Source organism: Necator americanus, chromosome II, assembly GCF_031761385.1.
Source record: "Necator americanus strain Aroian chromosome II, whole genome shotgun sequence".
In the NCBI taxonomy this organism is placed as follows: Eukaryota; Metazoa; Nematoda; class Chromadorea; order Rhabditida; family Ancylostomatidae; genus Necator; species Necator americanus.
In genome coordinates this window covers 25,515,172-25,535,076 of record NC_087372.1, presented here as the reverse complement: position 1 = coordinate 25,535,076, position 19,905 = coordinate 25,515,172, and the positions used below count along the sequence as shown (strand labels likewise).

Below are 19,905 nucleotides of genomic sequence, written 5' to 3'. Positions count from 1 at the left end.
ATGGTGTCGACTCGGTCAGTGACCTGGACCTCTCTGCTCATACAACTCGTCATGTCAGTGGCTTGTCTCGTCGCATCAATGGCGGTAATTGCTGCTAAACTCCAGTCCGTATCTATTTATGAGGATAAGCAGTACGTGAGGTATGTGAATCGTATGCACTAGATTCCCACAATTTACTACCCCCAACAAGCTGAGTTTCGAGAAAGATCGAGTTCTTGTGGGTGTTCAGAAATATGGTTGCCTGGGATCCAGTTCCATGTTTCACCTGTGAGTGCTTCTGAGCTGATCACAATTTTATACTGTATATAGAACAATACAGAACAAAATGACAGTAGAGGAAGTGATTTTATGCTCTGTGGTTTGAAGAGTAGAAATAACCCAACTTTATTCCGATATACATCCGAAGCATTCCATAATTATTCCACTCCATAATTGAGTGTACATAAACGATGTTCTCCATGTCCCCACTTTTGGTAGGCGAACACTCTCAATTGGCTTTCAAAATATACTTTCGTCGTCCTCTGCACCAATGGAAGTAACACTGTTAGGGCTAGCTGCAGTGGTTCATAGGAAGCAGCTCTCAGAGTAAACAGTTCTATTGCTTACTTTTGACTTCCTGGTGAGTTCCCACGAGGGCAGTCATTTGTCTTTTTGCATACTGAATGAATAGACGAGCTCTCACTCTTTAATGACCTGAAATTTTCTTCTGCGCTTAACTGACTCTGATTTTTTGTGTTCGCACAGCACTGAGCGGAGATCTACCACACCGCTTTGAGTGCTGCACCAACAAAACGTGTAGGTTTGTAGTAGTCTACGTTAGAAAAACATAGCGAAGAAGGAGTTAACAATCGAAATCTCTGTCGAAAATTTCTCACTTTCAAGCCTAGAAAATTTGGGGCAGCTACGCACTGCCGCATAAATTTATAGGGTATCTCAAATATTTTAAGGACGAAAATTTGGGGAATTCCTCACAAAAGTTTTCGCTATCTCTCTTCTTGAACGACTATTGAAAACGGCAAGTCTCCAGAGGATTCACATATGAGCACGGGATGAGCAAGGCAAAGAGGTGGCGATTTCCTTCGTGGCACACCGTTCTATAATACCTAATCTTTTTGGGGGCCAAGTTTTCGATTAAGTCGAGATGTTTTCGGCATATAAAAGTATAAACAATATATTGGTCGAGTTTAAATTCGAAATTTCAACCCCGAGTCCTTTTGAATCCCGGAATTTTCTAGAAGCTTGAAGGAAAATGATAATAAGTCCTATCAAAAGCTCCCGTTAAAGCCAAGAACTCTTCAAACCTCTCGCTCATGCAGCGATATACTGCGACAAAACTCTCATACATACTCAACGGTCCAAATGCAGTTAAAGTTTTGCTAGCATTCGGGTCACTTTTTTTGACATAACTCCCCCTATTCAGCTAAATTTCATCTTTCTTAAATAAAAGGGAGCACCGTTTGCCTCAATAGGTAAGGTCGCTAAAATGCCGCTGCTAATCACACCTGTAGAAGTGCTGAAATACTCTTCATGCGCTTTCGTTAAATCTCTTTTAAGGGTATAAAGAATAGGTTCATTCCAAACTTCCAAACTGGTCAATCCGCTGCTCGCAATCCATCGATTCCTTAATTTCTGCGGTAGACTGGATATCTCTGAAGGATCATGCAATGATATTCATTTTTCCGATTTGCAAGAGAATACAGAAAATATCAGCAGTAGAGCGAAACATCTGAAGAAAGTATGAAAAAACAATACTAACAGGACTTGTCTCATTGTTTTTCAGTGTCGAATGGTGGGCATTCTCTTGTATGAGTTTCGCGATGATTCTCGCCACCGTCGTCTCCATGTTCGGTCTGTCAGGGAACAAAAAATCACTACTTATACCACACTTTTTTCTACTAGTGGGTTTTTTTGCAATAAAGTCATGTCGCTTGCGCGCTCTACGACCGCCATAATAATTATGATCCGTAATCCGCGAGGGTTGAGAGAGAGGTTTCCATAGCAGGTAATCGCGTACCGGGCCAACGCTCCAACCTTATTAACCTCATGGCTGCCTCTCCTGACGCTCATTTAGGCAGTCCTCCTGTTTTCATATTTGAAGCATTAGAAATCATTAAAAGTTCGGAAAAATTCACTGATAAAAATCAGCTGTTTCATATGTCTTTGTAAGTGTGGTTCTTATTCGTAGAGAGGGAGGAACGAGATGATAGGAGGTGAAGCCAAATATAAAACAGGGCGACTGCTCTCATTTTCAACCAATCGATTCTCCTTCGTTCAATAGGAATCGGAATATGTTCTGTAACCCTTGAGTGTAGGTTTTCTCAACGTCTAGATTTTCTTCCTGAACGTTCTAGTTCAATCCGAAATTCTGCTGCGCTAACTTTCTGTTAACCTAATATCGTATTTTCTGTAGTCGCAGTTTTAAGCGTTTTCCCTACTGCAGCTGTCATTCTCAGCGTCGTGCGCTATAGAAACAAACCCTTCTTCCCCAACATTTGAGGGCATTAAATGTGTTTTATCCAGTGGTTCTAGCTATTCTGATTTATTTAGTTCGTTTTCTGCGTTTTTGTGGCGCGAGTGATTACCTCTGTAGTCTTTGAGCTCGACTTCTCGGAGCCGGATTGGATATTTCGGATTTCGGTACTTGCTCTGGCTGGTGAGTTCCTTCTTAAAAAGTACTCAGTCAGTTTCAGTTTCCCTTTCAAAGATCTTTCTTACCTTTTTGCAAAATAAATAGGGAAGTTCATTCTACTATGGAAGTTAAGCAGTAGAAAGTCTGAGTCATGTGTGGACTTATTCCAGAAATATTTCTGATCTGTTCTTTGCTGTGCGAATTCCAAACGCTCAATAGTCTGTGACCGAAATGAATCACCAGGTAGTCCCTTGTTCTTCAAAAATAATTCATGCAAAAATTTCTAGTTGGGTTCTTTCCACAAATGGACGGGGTTCGAAGCATAGTTTTCAACGAAAACATAGAACAGATTCTTCCAAATTTGGAAATCAGGGTCTACAGCATCCAATTCGCCTGACGAAGCAACTCTGTGAATGGATGAAATGAGGCCGCAAAACATTATCCTCAGTGCTCAGAACTCTTCTGCCCCATCAGTCATGTGGGTGTAAGAAGCTTCCGGCCGAATTGAGGGCTTCGGATGCTCCTGAGACCACCTATATTTGCCAGTTCTTGTTCCACGTTTTCGTTTGTATTCTTGAAAACTACATCCGAAATCCTATGTAATAGTGAAAAGAGTTCAGTATCAAAAAATTCTGCCAATTTTCTTTATCGGAGGTGTCGCCAAAATTAAATTAACGAAATATTGCAGGTAGCTCTCGCGGGTGAAATGGCTCTCCTGATCGTCGGTCTCACTGGGTTGGGCATCCTGCATGGCTGGACGGAGGGAGTTGGATACCACATGAGAGCATATTATACTCCGCTGTACGTGCAACCTTGTTTCCTCAAGCTCACCTCAGCAAAAATATGCTCCCCTGAAATGTGTTGTTCATTCCATTGGCCTAACACCAAAAACCTCTTAATCTCGAATCAGGGTACCGTAATCTGGAACATGTTATGACCATATCATTGAGCACAAATTTCTTTCAAGGTGGCTATGTGCGGTTCTTATGTGCCTCCTGCTTCTGCTAATCATTTCCCTATTTCTGGTGTTCGTCTGCCTCCACTTTAATCATCCGGGTATTATCAAGCAGCACATCATGCTGTTGGTGAGTTACAGTTTAGTGCAACTTGCTTCGTATCAAATTTCATAAACAAACTCAGCTGCAGTTGTTCGTCCGTCCTACTGATTGTTTTCTGCGTGAAATTCAGGCCGTCTCCTGGTCAGTGGCTGTGCTTCTGATCGCCTCCGCCTTCGTGACAGGTTCCCCGATTCTCGTTGGTCTGCTTCTCATACTCTACTTCACGGCTCTTCTCCCGTTCGCCTATCTCTACAATAACGCAACTTGGACTGCTACCATTGATCCTCCGGTGTAATCTCCTCTCCTCGTCCCTCATGTCAACTTCGGTGCCTGATCGACGCCATATTCCTGCTAAAGGCTTGTTATCTGTTCTTGTCACTCTGCAATTGTTTGTGGCCGTAATATTATTCCTGGAAAATTCTCTCAATCTCACAAAAAACGCTGAACACTTCGAAAGCAAGGAAACGAAGTAAGCATAATTCCCAGATGCAAATAAATTTAAATTCTGAGAATTAGACAAAATGCACAACAGAAATAAAACGATCTGAAAAGTGGAGTCGGCTGTTAGGTTTTGAGTACTTTGTTTTAAAAAGAGCTCTAATTAAAATGTTCCCCTAGCAAAATTTCCAAAACAAAGGCGGACACAGGGAACCCAGAGAAACCCTAAATTGGCAAGCAACCTAGAAGGATTGAAATTTGTTCATCTAGGTAAAATCCTAGAAATATCAAAACCCCAAGTATTGTATGCACGTAGTCGTAGTCAGTTTAACACATTTTAACAGACTCTCCGGAGGTAACGCAACTGCAAATCGAATCAATTTAAAATTTCAGAATTTATCGTCAAACACCTTAGCGAATAGATTTTTCCTTAACGAACGCAGTAGGTTCTCCCGAAATTAGTTTAAAAAATGCAAGGCGGATAAACTACCGTTTATCGTTTCTTTGTGATCAGACGAATCTTCCCCATCTTCCAATTTTATGATCAGATGTAAAATAAGTAGATGAAATTCAATCTCTAAACGAAGTTGCTCCATTGTTAACGTTAGAGGCAGCATTTTCGAGAATTTGCGAATAAATAGAATTAAAGAAATAGTTTGCAAATAGAAGACCAAAACCGCGATACAGTACCCACAAACCAGGAAGTCAGACAGATTAAAAGCACCAGTTCACCCAACGAAGGAGCTCTTTACACATGTTCAAATAAGTTATCTGATGCGCCTGATGTGTAGTGAGGAGGAAATACGTCAATGGAACAAATTCTTTGTACTAGTATGAATGGCGATGTTACCAGCTACAAGCTTTCTACTTATCACTTAATAGTTACAAGCATTCTACTTATCCCTTGTAATTTTGTTAAGAGTTGCTTCGTTGGAAAAAAATTATCCGTCTGCGGCTAACCCACATATCTTCAATATTCACTATAACACTTTCAAACTATGTTCCCAACCCTATATACCTCTGACAAGATCCCATCTGTGGAAATTTCTTCCCGAGCACTGCTTTCAAAGGCCCCATACCAAAAATCTGATCTGGTGAGGGAATCTACATGAGAGACTAGTGATGGTGTTGCAGATTGCAGGATTCAGGGCGGTTCCGCTCATTTCTTCGTAATCGCCGTGAAAAATGACGTGGGAACCGCCTTAGTTCCTACGAAGTACGTTAGAACGCGTCTCTATGTACATGTTTCGCCTCCCTCAGCAGCGTATTCATTAGTAGTACTTGAACTGGCTGGTGAGAAGACATCATCGACCTTCGACCGCTCGCACTTGGGCGCGCCGCGTGCACAAGTGTGTCGAGTTGCAACTGAAGTCGTTGTAAAAAAACGGTGTCTTCCATGGTTTTCCATCGTTTCCTTACGACGATTAGAGAGAAATGAATGAAACCACCCTGAAAACCAAACATTCCGCAATCTACCACCACATCCTTAGCTCTTCCCCCGGAGCGTCAGATTCGTGGTGCGCTACCTTTTAACGGTCTCTTGCTGAACAATCCTCTTAATCAGCTTTCGAATAATGAGATAAAACGTACACTTGTACAATTTTTCTGCGAATCTCGTCCACTACATCATTTCTATTTTCTCAGAGTCGTTGTGTTCGTTGCATGGCTGGTGGTTTTAATCTGGTTGCTCACCATCTTATTATCACTCATTGCCCTCTCCTCTAACTCCTGCAATCTGCTGCTTCCACATCTGGTTTGGACGGTATGTTAACACTCTTCTTATGAGAATCTTGAAAAATAGTCCTTGAACAGACAGCTGAATCCTTTCGTTGCGAGAACCAAGCCGAAACATTCAGGCCGCTCTTTGTGTCGTATGTGTGTGTTGCTCCGTAACGCTCCTTCTGTCTGACACTCGTCCATGGACGATGATATTCTCTACAGGAATCTCAATCCTCTTAGGAGTTTCCATAGTGTTTGAAACGAAGTGCTTTATTGCTATGCGAAAATGTCTGCATTAGGGTCCTCCCTTATTTCGTCTCTCTCTCATCGAATGTGTTCGGTTGTTGCACTGTGATCGCCCTCACTTGTGTATATTTCACTTTTCAAGTGCTTTATTTGGTTTTTTTTTCTATTTTCATGGATAAATATGATCGTTTTATAATGAACATTCTTACGAATACTTTGGTTCAGCAATCCTCTTCAGACTTGAGCCTTCAACGACATCCAGAAATTGACGCGTTTGTTACATTGGAGATTAGTAGAACTTTCTGCCTGGAGAAAAGTCACACAGAAAATTCAACGCTGTTCAGTTAAAGAACCGTCTATTCTCGACAACGGTTTAGCTGTGTTTTTCTATATTTATTCCAGGAATTCTCCATTTTGTCGAGTTCGAACCCATAACTTACTCTGCACCACTGTTTACTCCAATGTTTGAACAGCTGAGAACAGCCTACGAGGAATGTTTCAGTCCTAATACTCGATAATTCCTAGAAATCTTATTTCTCTGGACATCGGCAATTAGTATGCCGATTATGCTAGTCTTCAATTATTATAACCTGCGAGTGTGTTCACAAAATCGCAATTTCTTCAGTTGCAAAATTTTATACATATAAGATACTACATACTTATGTTTAACACACATGGAGAGAATTTCTTACACAACAAAACCATATACCGGATGACATTGAATTCAAATAAATTTACGAAGTTCAGAATGTCTACCAACGACTCCCTCCCTTTTGTAGGGCAGCCAGTTATCGCGAGATGGCCACCATCTGCCGGCTCAGCTATTAAAGTAGAGCATTCGTGGCATACTGATAAAATTACATTTTAACATAGATTGAGTACGGGGTTCTTGATCACAGCCACTACAATGGACGAATCAAAACCCTAAAGAGAAGTCCGAATACAGTATGCTTCATAGGTTCTTAGTTGGAACTTTTATTATACACTACATTGTGCTTTGCGGCCTGACATTCGCGGACGTGGTGGACTGTTGTTTTTATCTTCTTTAAAGATTCGAGAGTGTTTTCCAACTCGCAATCTAAATCAGTAGATACCTTACCTCTTTCCAGTTAGTTTATGAGAGTAAAGTGAATTAAAGATAATTTAAGGTGTAAATACCAATCTAGAGGACGCAACCACCCTTCAATTCTACAATTTTGTGGTGGAGAATGTCGCACTGACGCCGGCACCGCCTGCCCCACATGTGAGTGTCACTCGCACGCTGTCCAGATTGGCGTTAGATTAGGAGCCGTGAGTGGTCTGCAGCTTTCATAAGACTACAGACATCGAGACGTTATTTCGTTCTTCTCGTTGTAATCTCAATCTCTGCCAGTGTCGTACATTAAATGCATTAAAATCACTACAGAGGTGGGTGTAGCGCAGTAGCGCAGTCGGTAACAGGTTCCACTGTAACAGCACGACGACAAGTTCGACTCGATGGTTCGAAACTGTCCCAAACAAATCTTTCATCCCTGCGGGGTTGATGAACTGGTGCTAGACTATTTGAGAGAATAACGAAATTTATGGCCCAACCCCGTAAGTCATTGTATAGGATATCACGCGTTCAAAACTACATCGACTTCGAATTACAGTCAAACGCGTTGGCGCATATTAGATCTGTTGGTACACTACAGACTTCATTCTCTAATCCTTTATCCTTAAATCTCCACCAGTGTGTTTTTCTGAGGTTGGATCTCCCCTTTATTCAATGCTCTAATCCCCGTTGATTCCAACCATGGTATACTTTAACACAGTTCAAGAAATGCCCACGTTCAAGGAATATGAGATTTTCTCTAGAAAGGAAACAATTATAAAGACGACACAATAAGAGGAGGATTCTATTTCGTGCAGCATTCGGCTTTGCTTCATTCACATGAAAGCAGCGAACTGTGTGAAAGCATACAAACGTTGTGCAAAATGTAAATAAATATTCAATTGCTGCCATCTACATATCAACCATCTACATGCATAAAAGCACGCGCAAGCGAATAAATGCACAGTTAAGAAACAACATGAAACGTCTTCTTTTCTTTGCTTCTTTTCTTTTCTTTCTCTCCCAGGTAGGTTCAAATTGTGACCACCAACATATGCTCCGGCGAATACTTGTCGTTATTATTAGATTTGCGCTCCAGATGAAATATTAAACAATTTGAGGGCGATTACGGATTGCCAGCTGGAAAAATGTTAGTGAAAATGATAGTGGAAACCGAGAAGGAGTACAATGAACAAACTAAAGAGAAGGATTTAGAAGCTGTTAACATGAAGGTGATTGATAGCAGCGATCCGATCACCGCAAAGTATCATTTTCAGCTTGATGAAATCCGTCAATCGATGGGATACAACAAGACCAGTTATCCGGTTTACCAAATGGTGTGGAGCATAGAAGGACTGTTCACCGTCACTTACAGGATGTATGTTCCAGCGTCAATCAAGGAATGTTCGAAGGTAGGCACAAATGGGATTTGGCTTGAGGTTTCTCACAAAATATATTTTCTATGCCTGCTTCTTTGTTACGCGCCTTTCCAGCATTGTGCAGTACACTAGATATGATGTAAAATCTGTCATGAATTCCTGAAAGTCTCTCAAATCTCCTAAATGATCAGCAGAGATCCGCAAAGACTGTTTCCGTATAACAACTGCATCTAACAATATACCCAATTTTCTTTGCTTTTTCTCGCGAAAATACGCTAGACAGAATATAAACGAGCATCCTAGATGAGAGCATTAGCGGCAGAAGTGCGGATGAGGCTGTACCCAATGATTGATGCTGTGGTCAGTTGCACAATTCTACCGAGGTGGCTTGAGTTATAGAGAAGCATTAAAGAGATAATAAAGTTTCTCCTCTTTATTGAATACGAAACAACTCAAGCGAGTTCAAAATAAGTAAAGTTTTGGATAAAGAAGACCAAAAACCAAAAACCAACTCTAACCAAGACTCACCGGTTTATTGCACACACACTCAACAACACTTTGAAAAGAGCACTTCTGCGAATCATGTCCTGATCCCATCGAGACAGCTGAGGACTTCGACCAGCATTCTTCTCAGGACGTTTTTTTTTGACTTCAGAACAATGTTTATTTTCTGAGTTCAATAATAAATTGCAAAAAAAAACAAAGAGAAACGGTGAGATAAAGCCTGCAAAATCATTTTAAAAAGTGCCGTGCCAGGTTTCGGGCGGGAAACGGTAAAGAGGGTCCCGGCGGATTCTCCGCAAATGCTTCCGAGTCATAACGTGACAGTAGATATGCCGACGAATACGCGAAAATACCTCGACGAGGTTACTCTCCACTCGTTCAGACAACAGACAGGTCTTAGATGTTCTTCTAGCCACAGGGACGCTATGAACGGTGCAGTTACAAGGAAATTTTCAAAGAAGAGTGGTGTGAGTTGTCGAAATTACCGATTAAGTCAAAGATTAATAGAGTCAGATAGAAGTACATGGGATTTTGTACGGTTTTCTAATGAAGAAAGGGACTCAGTGCCCTGCCGACATTGTCTTAGCACCATCCGGGTGCCCCTTGAGTGACCTCGAGTACGCCGACGATGTTGTTATATTCGCGAAAAGCAGTACGAAACTTCAACATGTTGTCAACCTTGTATCGAAGGCTATGGACTACGCCTACGCCCTGATAAATGCAAGCAGATGTGGACCTCTTCGAGACCACGAACGGGAATCAGGGTGGACGGACAACCGATAGAACTCGTCGATGAGTTCTGTTACCTAGGCTGTACGCTGAAGAATAATGGCAGGTACGAGAGAGATGTTCAGCAAAGATGCGCTAAGACCACTTCTGCATTTAACTCCTTAACGAAATGCCTGTGGTCGACCCCCATCACCAACGAAGTCAAGCTGCGAGTCTACCTATCCGCAATTCGCCCCATCATGATGTACGGATCGGAGACTTGGGCAGCACCATCAACGGTTATGGAGAGGCTTGACTGCACGGAACGAAAGCTGCTTAGACGGCTACTTGGCTACTTTTGGCCTAGGGTATGTCGCAATGAAGATCTTTATGCAGAAATTGATGTGGTATACCGGCGGATGACACGTGGAAAACATCAACATCTTGCACCGCCATCGAAAGTGGCTAACGTAAATCGTCTTCGCTTCTTTGGTCATATATTAAGGAGTCCGGCAGATCGCCTTGTTCAACTAGTTCTGAGGAGTTCGTCGGGTTCGAGCTGGAAGGAGCCATCTGGCCGAAAACGGAAGTTCTGGACTGAGGCGGTAAAAGAGGACCTGAGGACACTCGGCGTGGATAGGCAGTTCAGGCGAGACGTAAGGTTTCGCAGAACATGGAATAGCGACGAATGGATTGATTCTGTGCAAGCTCTTGCAGAAGATCGAGAAGGTTGGGCAGAGCTGTGTTCAAGGACGACAAACCTCGTCGAAGATGCTGGTAATCGCGTCAGGCGATGACATCAGCCCGCCGATTGAGTAAGTCATAGCTTTCGTTCATGACATTGGACACTAACATAGAAATAAATACAATTTTGAACCAAACTTCAAAAGCAAATACAACATATACAACAAAAATACGAAAAAGAAATATAAAAAACGAAGAAAATCAGAAAGAAGAGCACAAAGAATGAAAAGAACTAAAAAAATAGCGGTCAATATCGATCCAAGTGACGCCACTTAGCAAAATTTGGCAAATTGCCCAGCGAACCGCTCGCAGGCTGTCTGCGAGCGGTAAAAAACCAGCGCCACCGCTCGTGTTCCACCTTGCTTCATGTCGTTTTGACCCTTGATTGATTTAATGCGACTTTCTACAATGCTAACCCGATAAATCTGACGTATTGTCTTTTAGTACCGATTATAGGTAGTCAGTTCATTCACCATCAGTCTGCTGATGGAGCTGATACTTGCTTGAACTCTTAAATACTTAGATTCTTTGATGAGCCGTCCGTCTTCCTTGAACGCGCTGGCCTATCTTTTCCATTTTTTTACTATCTCTTTCTTTAAGTAGCAGTCGTCATCCAAGATGAGTCCAACTGTTGAAACCATGCTTCTTGATAGTAAAGGTTCGTCGGGAGGTGGGGGGAGGCGATCCTTAGGTACCCGCAGCCGAATAAGTGCCTGCAGAAAGTCGATAGGCCAGACCAAGCATATCTTGGGCTAGTTGTGATCACTAAACCACGCCCATCCATCACCACATCACTGAGATCATGTGACATGTTTGTATTTCAATAACTTGATAGAGTTGACTTCCTGGAAAGTTCAGAGAACAAGAAGGAGACAACGTAGCCATGTAGAAAGTGGGAAAAAACGTAGAAAATGAAAATCCTAAAAATGAAGCGAAAACGTAGAAGATTTGTATTTGTACAAGAACAAAACAACATCAGAAAACATAAATGAAGCTGGGAATGCAGTGCAATGCTCTGCTGATGCTATTAACTGCTGCGCAGCGCAACTAGAGATCGCCGCTGCCAGTCGTTTCCCCTAAGGATAGGTTGTCGCGGAGGCTGCGGGTAAAGAGATACGCACCCGTTCGTCCAAAACAGGATCCCTACCATAATATTCCTGCCGCGAAAGTTACAAAATGTTTTACATTTTTGAAAGTGATGCGGTATCAACGTCAGCAAGTCACGAAACTGGCGACGTTATGACCACGCTGGAGCCAGGGGTGTAGTTAACTGTATGAGAGTGATCTCTCTCAATTCCCACTAGCAAAAAAGGCATTGGCTCCACAAGTGTCACCTACAAGAAATTTATTACGGGCAGCAGACGATGGCTATCCGCCATTCTGTGATTACGCAAGTTTGGGATCTTCTGCTGTTTATTTGAGCTACATTAGGATTCCGGACGTTGGATAACGACAGACTTGCTCGCGTAAGAAGTTGTATCGTAAGAGACCGGCAAAAGGCAGTTTTTATTGTTTCTATTCCAACACCGTCAGTTACGTTTTATGATGCCTTTAGGGAGTCAAGGTCTGCAGCGTATCAGAAGAGCTGGCCATGCTTCGATGTGTTGGCTATCAGCAACGGTGCTTCGATGTGTTGGCTTTCAGCAACGGTGCTTCGATGTGTTGGCTTTCAGCAACGGTGCTTTGATGTTTATGTCTCAACGTTCTGGACTGCAGAGAGACTGTTAGTGTGGAATCATACTATGAAGACAGTGGAAAATTAGTTGATGGGTTCTTTCCACTAGTAGGAAGTGTTCAGGATGTAATGCTCAAGAATGGCAGCGTAAACACCACAACCCCTCTAAAATGCAGAAATCATATTTGAGTACATATTTACATATTTTATTCATTTTCATATTTTATTTTCTACTCACATCGACTTGGCACTCGGAAGTCTGGAGCGATGCTGAATGTTACTTGTTTCTTAGCTCGTTTCGCATTTCATGTCTTCACTCTTTATCTCTTCTAATAAGACGATAATGCGACATAATTTAAAAATTCCATTGCCAACACAGTTGCTCTCGAACGTATCCTGACCGTGCAACAGTAGTCTTAAGTGGAGGTTGGAACTGATCTGCCTTCACCTATCTTCGGAACGACAATCGTTCGATAGCCACTGTATATCACCTCGCACCACGTTTTTACCTCCAAAAATTGCAGATATAAAAGATGGTTAAAGGCTGTCAAGTTTTCAAACAATTGTATTGGTTGTATATTGCTCATAATATAGTTTACTTCTAAATCCTAAGACGATATGCGACAGTTCTCGTTCAAATAAATGTTCAGCTACGCAGAAGCGCAGTCGCAAAACGTCGTGTCTTTAGATACCAAATTTGATGCGGACTGAATCAGGAACGACTACTACTAGGAACCACTTTGAAAGGGCAATTTATTTTGGAATAATCATATGTAGTCGCCGCCGAACGTGTTCACATTTTGGCACACAGCTGACAGGTGCTCCGCAACAGGGTAACCACCACCTTGACATAGCGTCAACTATAGCTGCCTCTTAGTCTTCCTAAAGGCATCATCCCACGAATCTGAGGTGGTACGGATTTCAGGTGGAGTATTCGTATACGGGATCGTAGATTAAGGAGAGGGGGGGTAATTCCGTCCACTTCTTCCTAATTGCCGCAAAAACGGCCCGGAAGATACGGATTCGAGCATTCTGGTGCGCTACCTCCCACAACGAGTTCGACTGGAGCGCACCATCCGTGTGCACACGCCGCATCTTCCGGGCCGTTTTTTATGCCAATTAGCCAGAAATGGACGGAATTACTCACTTCTCCATAATCTACGATCCCGTGCACGAATACTCCACCTGAAATCCGTATCACCTCAGATTCGTGGGGTGATGCTTCTAACATGATGCGCCGGATTCCTAATTATATTCGTGGCCACGCATTAGGTGGGTTTATTTCACAGAAACGGTAACAACCTATAAGATTATTCTAGAGCTAATTCTGATGGGTTAAAGAGGTTTTGGAGAGTCGAAGGAAGGTGAGAAGCTCCAGTTACTGTTCTATGATGATTGTCGGGAAGACCGCACAAACTTTCTAACTTTCTAAACTTTCTACTTTTGAGAAATCGCTTTACAGTTAAGGTGATGTTAACTTCTGACGCATAGGTTTCACCTTTCAAAATGGTTGTAAAAAAAATGTAAAAAAGAAGGAAATATGTTCTGCTACGAAAATCTGGTGTTATCGGGGTAACGATGCATAACTACCATGAATACATCAACAAGGTTTTTTTTTGCTGCAAAAATTACAAGCACAATCGAGACAACTCACTTTCTGAAGTTGAAAGAAATTTTATTCACCAAAAATATCACTTATTTCAGAACAGGTGCCATCATACTACTCTAACCGACTCTCACTTGAATTGAATATTTTCACTAACAGCGGTAATAACCAGAATGAAAGAAAATCACAAATGACAGTCGAAAACGTAAATACATACAGTGATTAAGCATAAATTAAATTCTCAAGAGATCAAGATCGTTCATTGGAGTTCATGCCATATGATCCCCTCCTCCACCTAAAAAACCAGCACTACTACATAGTAAGGTCTAGATTTTTTTGATCTTGTTTCCAAGATCAGCAGTTCCTCGAGTCATGTTTGAATAGTGTGTAAATATTCTTTGAGATTTCGCCAAGAAGGAATGCGATGTGCACCTTATGACTTCAAATCTAGACTGAATGCTGTTGATTCGAGTTGTCTGATTTAGATAATAACGTCTGTCGCAGTGCAGTTTCCATGTGCAGCACAAAACTGGTTCAACTGCTTTCACAATTACGATATCAGCTTCAAAAATCAAGTTCACTCTGGGCTCTTTAAAAAAGAAGTGCTATTGAGACTGCTCAAGGAAGATGTTGAACACGCCAAAAGTTGAGCGAACTTACAGCTGTCCTAATCCAATTCTAGATAGTCCTTCGCAGGCGGTTTATTGAACAAGTGAACGTCAAGTAGGTCTAGCAATACTTCAATGTCAAACGCAGTAGATCTTGGATAAATGTTGACGGTTCAAAGCAGCGCAAACAAAGACCTAGCTAACGTTCGTAAAGTTATGTTGTGTTTGGAACGACAAACAACGGCAAAATTCAGTCGAAATTTTCACCTAAGAGTATTAAATCGGGAAGTACTGATAACAACTTAACTACTGGACAGCAAAAATCGAACTCTGCCCGAGATGTTGGAACTGCGCTCATCTGATATCCTTTAGCTTTATAGACTGTATTGGTGGATGTTTTTGTACATGAATAATACCTTACGAAGTATTAAATGCGTCAACACGACCATCTCAAACACTGGCTAGTCAAAGTTTTCTCTTTCACGTTCACGATCATATAGAAAGGGACTTCGCTTTCTACACGATCGTGAACAAAATTTCTTGATAACTAACTATAGCACCGTCATCTGCATTTCTATGAATAAATTTGTTTGAGAAACAATATGCATACCTGATTCGTACGATCCAGTCAACTGCGAAGAACATAAATCGTGGTCAAAAGTTGACAATTTATTATTCAACCTGAGAGAACACATAAGCTAGCCGGACCGTTACATTGCTTTGAAAAGTTTATCTAATATTTTGAAAATCTTACCTATTTACGTGTCGTTCTGCTAGGATACTGAGAGCTTCTGATCTCTGTAACTCAAGCTGCATAAATTGTTTTGATGTCTCGTCAAGCTGTTTCTTCAACTCTATAAAAAAAGTTTAGATTCTACGTAAATTTTAATGCACAAGCTCCTCAGATTTCTAAATTTATTGGGACAAAAAACATCGTATTTTATGATTGAATAGTTCTAATTACGTATAAGTAACATTAACTACACGTAGTAATATATAATGCCCGCGGTCACCTCTAATTTAAGAGGTCCCTGAGTAGTAATTAGACTATGTGGCGAGTCTTCAAGTTGCAGCTGAGGGTTAAGCTGCGATCAAATAAACACCGCCTGATGCACAGACCGCCAAAGGCAAAGATTGAGCATGGTACTGGTAAAAATAAGCTGCAATTACGTGGAAACGCAATCAAAATTCTTGTCAAGAAAGGGAAGGTGTCCTATTAGGACCTTTATATGTTTCGAATTATTCCACAATAATCGTAGCATATAGTCGGTGCAGGATTTTCTTACCCAGATGAGTGCCACATGTATTCCTCAACTCTCCTTCATGCACTCTCTCCCTTCTCTCTACCTTTTCGCTATCAACGATGTTCGAGCTCATTAGGATGAATAAATTTCGCCCCGATTATGTACACTTTAAACTGAAACCAAGAGAATGTCATAAAGGAATAAAGAAGTATAACACGCCATCTGTCATGGTGTGTGCCGTGGTTTGATCGAGCCAAACTACGGCACATATCATTGCTAACTTCTTGCACATGGCATGTGCCTAGTATAACACTTTGTATTCAAACTTAAATGCTTCTCATTGAACCAAAGGATACACTGTAAGGATACTAGAATACTACACAGTCCTTTCCATGGAAAAAAAAACAGGACGTAGCTGTACGTTGAAATAGAGGGAAAAAGTAATTAATCGTGAGAGCAGTTAGGGTTGCTAAGACACTTATCCGGATGACTAACACACAATTTGACTCTTTTAAACTACGAAATAGGAGTCTACAAACTCTTTTGACTCTTTTGCTTATTTGTTCTACGCTCCACATTTGAGCGAACGTGGTGTTTATATGTGTTGAAGGTGTGAACGCTATTTCTTAACACTACCCGCTGAAAACTATTTGCCCCGCTTATCGCTTAAATTCCTCGCTCCGCATCCACAAGCGAGCGGTCGGAAATCAGTGAGATGTCGTTAACAGCCTATTCAAGTAAAACTAATGAAAAAAGCTGCTGAGAGAATCGGAATGTATCCAAAGGTGCTAACGCTCCTAACAAGAACTACGCCGTTTTTCAGGCTTAGGTATTGAACGTGGTCATACTTAATCTACACCCCGAACTTTATACTTGCCCATAGAAACATCGGCATCGTCAGCTTCGTGGTACGCTGCCTTTAATATGCGCAAATGGAAATGTTGGAATGCTTTGATATTGACTGAAAACAACCAAAGCACATGTACTCCCTTAGTAAATAATCGCTTCAAAAATCATCAAGATTCTCTGACTCAGCTCCGTTCCGCTAAGTCTAATAATTACTCCGTAACAAGTCCTAAGTGCCTCAATCATAATTACGACTTTAGCAGTGAACATTGGATAAAAAGTACAACAAACAACAATTGGACGTGGAGTTCGATTGTGTAACCTGCAAAAAGGAAGGTGCCGTTCATCAGAAAAGAGAAGAATCACAGAAATTAACTTAAAATTGTCAAGTTAATCGAACTGAGAAGGAATTAGGTCAAAATAATTCGACCTAATCGACATAATATACGGGAATTACATTGGTATACTGACCCTCTAGATAAAACATTTCCTTCATAACTTGTGTCCATGGTCTTACCCTCAGCCTTAGTGCGGTAACCATTTATCGTATTTTCAAGATCAGCACACAACCGCTCCTTTTCAGCACATTGCTTTCTTCTCACTTCGTTCTGTGCTGAACCATCTTTTACACGTTCTTCAAGACTATGCAAGTCGGACAAGTATTCTGAAAAGAAGGCACTACATCTCCCAAAGGGAAGATGTTATCATTCATACTTTGAATTGCTTACTTTGCTTGATCTGACTCTTGCGTGTCCCTGCCTTCCTTATTTTCGTCGAGAGTTGACTCGTTTTTGAAAGTAAGTCTTCAAATACTCCGTCTTGACTGTCCTTCAAAGCAATAGATAGCCTCAGTGAAGAACGAAACGGTGTGAGGCATTTAAATTACAAAACAGTAGCGAAGATTCTACTGTCGTCATTAGAGGTCCAAAATGTCCACACAGTTGGAAACCCACTGAAACATTTAATTCTGCACTACTAGATCCACACAATTTCAAAGGGTGCTAGATGATGGTTCATTTTCAAAAAAAATATACTAGTTATTAATACCCACTGGGAACTCTACTGATGGAAGTATCTGTGAAAATCCGATAGAAGGCTAGACAAACATAACCAAGATGAATAAATTATCGTCCATTTCTTCGAGGAAAAAACTGCTAAAGCAAGAGCGCTCTCATTTGAGTATGGAGCACAACTTGTTGATCCCTATCGACTTGTCAATGAGACAATCAGTGCTTTACGTAAATTATCTATACGAAATACCAGTAGTGTTGGGCAGTGTTTGGTTAATGTGTGAGTTTTTGTTTTCCTCCATAACTATAGTCGGGTCAATACGACATGAAGCACGGACATTTGCGCAAGCGGCTGCGTTCGAAGCGGAGCGGTGGAGCGTAGCGGTTAGGATCGCGTAAGGACCCTCACTGCCGCCACTCACCTCTGCAGTTCGCCATGATCCCACCTCGATTCCAACCGCTGTCTCGACCGCACCGCTTCCGAGCGCAGTCTCTTGCGTAACGGTCCGTGCTTCATGTCGTTTTGACCCAACTATAAATGTCGTATTAAGTGCATTAATATTAGCTTACTGTAACCGCACTGCCACCAGTATTTGGGGTTGCCGATTTGACAAATACCTATTGTCAACACACCAACCCCCACAATTTCTCGAGCCCTAATATGGACTGATTGCCTTCTTTACAGTTGTGCAGTTATTAATTAAGGGACCGCGTATACGAGTTTGATTGCCATCTGTCCGCAGTGGCCCTGCTTATACTAACTGCAATCAGGCAACTGAGCATACGCTTTGTGTCCATTCAAGCTATATAACTTGCACAGTTATATGACGAAAATTATCCAGGTATTGCAAAGAGATGTTGTTGTCCGGCACACTGCCAGAGCGAAACCGATATAGGTCAAATACGTAAGGGGAGTGAAACCTTTGGCAACAACTTTTCGTTTCTCTACACCGAATTGACGAACATTATCGACCTGAGGTATTCGGGTCATTCGATGTCGATAAGCCGTTCAAACGGGACGCCAAGTCTTGTAGGATATGGCACGGAGACGAATGGATGGACTCTAGACGAGCGCTTGCTGTAAATCAAGAAAGTTGGTCAGAGCTGTGTTAAAAGACGACACGCCAGGGCAAATATGCGCAAAGCCGAGTAAAGCTATAATGCCAGCCCTCCAATTAAGTCAAGTCGAGTAAATCACTAGGAAGTTGTGAAACAAACAAGCAAACGTCAAACGTAGGTCGGTTCGAATGACATTATTTAGAAATATTATTATTTAGGAATCATACAATCCCAACTACATGCAGTAGAAAACTCAAAAGACCAAACCGTCTCTCTGTTTTAGATAACAGGTTGCTGATATAGGACCAAAGTTATGATTAAGATGTGGCAAATTAGAAACTAGATAAAAATGAACTTTTTCCAACCGTGGATCTTTCAGCACTTAACCTGAACGGGACACTCCTCCTCCAAAGATGATGGTCGTTCTAAAGACGACATCCAACAGGAAGAGGAGTGGTGACTTCACAGCTAGGAAAATTCCGACGACATTGCAATACAGCAATGCCAAGGTCTTACGCACTAAAAAGTGTTACAAGGGGTCCACCCTAATTGAAGAAGCTACCATTTCTCAAAATTTGGAAAAAGAGAATGCAGAAAAAGGACTAAACTGGGGCAAAGCATTCATATTTAAATTCATCACGTTCACGTACCATGCACTATATATAATATAGACAGGACGTACCGTGAAATACTCCTGTACATTGTCGAAGAGAGAAAAGAGTTCAGCATACGTAACTTCATCCTCCAATGACGACAAGGATGACCTATTCATGAATCTAAAAAGTCAAGCAGAAACCACTATGGATATCTAATATACAACTAATAGTGCAGTGAAATGCAGAGTCGGAACATCGGAAACAGTGCAAAGGCAGCTAAAGCACGGTTGACCGGAGAGAACTTTGCCATTCGAACAGGGATAACTAAAATCCCACGGAATACATCCCCATACTTGCAGTAAAACGGAAGGACGAAAGCAATTCCGAGCAAATTTTGAAACTGAAATGTTCGCGGCCCTGCTGCGCATATAGGTCTTAAGAAGAACGCCGCTACGGTGCCAGCGATATTTCAAAGGAAGGACCTGAGATGCAATACTGTAGCACTTTCGGTGACGTCATGTTTTTATGACGTAGTAGTCCTAAGGAGTAGTTGTTCTTCTGAATGCTTGAGGGTTTCGAGTTAGAATCAGCCAGAATAGTTTGGGTTTCCGACCTGTGCAGCAGAGAGAGTGCAGGCAGTGAGAGAGGCGTGCGGGTCAGCGCGGCGCCGTCGTTGCGAAACGACTGCGAGACTGCTTCCTCAGTTCGTTCCTCAGCATATTCTTCCTTCTAGACAGTTGTCTCTTGGATGGATGTCGTTTGAA

General features: G+C 41.7%; 5 protein-coding genes across 7 annotated transcripts; 4 read left to right on the top strand and 1 right to left on the bottom strand.

Annotated features, from left to right (window-relative positions):
* RB195_019448 (uncharacterized protein) lies at positions 1 to 2,855 on the top strand (the record flags this gene model as incomplete). The annotated part of the gene is made up of 4 exons (XM_064187294.1): positions 1 to 140; positions 1,781 to 1,898; positions 2,548 to 2,653; positions 2,800 to 2,855. The coding sequence occupies 4 exons, from the start codon at positions 1 to 3 to the stop codon at positions 2,853 to 2,855; spliced, it is 420 nt and encodes a 139-aa protein (XP_064043175.1).
* A 480-nt stretch (positions 2,856 to 3,335) lies between these two features.
* Positions 3,336 to 3,982, top strand: RB195_019447 (uncharacterized protein; the record flags this gene model as incomplete). The annotated part of the gene is made up of 3 exons (XM_013441565.2): positions 3,336 to 3,430; positions 3,597 to 3,714; positions 3,818 to 3,982. 3 exons carry the CDS (start codon positions 3,336 to 3,338, stop codon positions 3,980 to 3,982), a joined length of 378 nt encoding a protein of 125 aa, XP_013297019.2.
* A 19-nt stretch (positions 3,983 to 4,001) lies between these two features.
* RB195_019446 (uncharacterized protein) lies at positions 4,002 to 6,143 on the top strand (the record flags this gene model as incomplete). The annotated part of the gene is made up of 3 exons (XM_064187293.1): positions 4,002 to 4,156; positions 5,770 to 5,887; positions 5,982 to 6,143. 3 exons carry the CDS (start codon positions 4,002 to 4,004, stop codon positions 6,141 to 6,143), a joined length of 435 nt encoding a protein of 144 aa, XP_064043174.1.
* A 1,998-nt stretch (positions 6,144 to 8,141) lies between these two features.
* RB195_019445 (uncharacterized protein) lies at positions 8,142 to 12,302 on the top strand (the record flags this gene model as incomplete). Of its 3 annotated transcripts, XM_064187292.1 has the most annotated exons (9): positions 8,142 to 8,189; positions 8,284 to 8,394; positions 8,440 to 8,574; positions 8,845 to 8,901; positions 9,598 to 9,809; positions 9,881 to 10,409; positions 10,471 to 10,568; positions 12,053 to 12,220; positions 12,296 to 12,302. In XM_064187292.1, 9 exons carry the CDS (start codon positions 8,142 to 8,144, stop codon positions 12,300 to 12,302), a joined length of 1,365 nt encoding a protein of 454 aa, XP_064043171.1. The 3 variants fall into 3 exon arrangements, with proteins under 3 accessions (XP_064043171.1, XP_064043173.1, XP_064043172.1); XM_064187291.1 differs by lacking the exons at positions 9,598 to 9,809; positions 9,881 to 10,409; positions 10,471 to 10,568; positions 12,053 to 12,220; positions 12,296 to 12,302 and having other exon boundaries at positions 8,845 to 8,940; XM_064187290.1 differs by lacking the exons at positions 8,142 to 8,189; positions 8,284 to 8,394; positions 8,440 to 8,574; positions 8,845 to 8,901 and having other exon boundaries at positions 9,774 to 10,409.
* A 1,745-nt stretch (positions 12,303 to 14,047) lies between these two features.
* RB195_019444 (uncharacterized protein) lies at positions 14,048 to 19,317 on the bottom strand (the record flags this gene model as incomplete). Its single annotated transcript, XM_064187289.1, has 6 exons — positions 14,048 to 14,073; positions 14,997 to 15,067; positions 15,141 to 15,240; positions 16,994 to 17,140; positions 17,205 to 17,304; positions 19,228 to 19,317. 6 exons carry the CDS (start codon positions 19,315 to 19,317, stop codon positions 14,048 to 14,050), a joined length of 534 nt encoding a protein of 177 aa, XP_064043170.1.
* Positions 19,318 to 19,905: the final 588 nt, after the last annotated feature.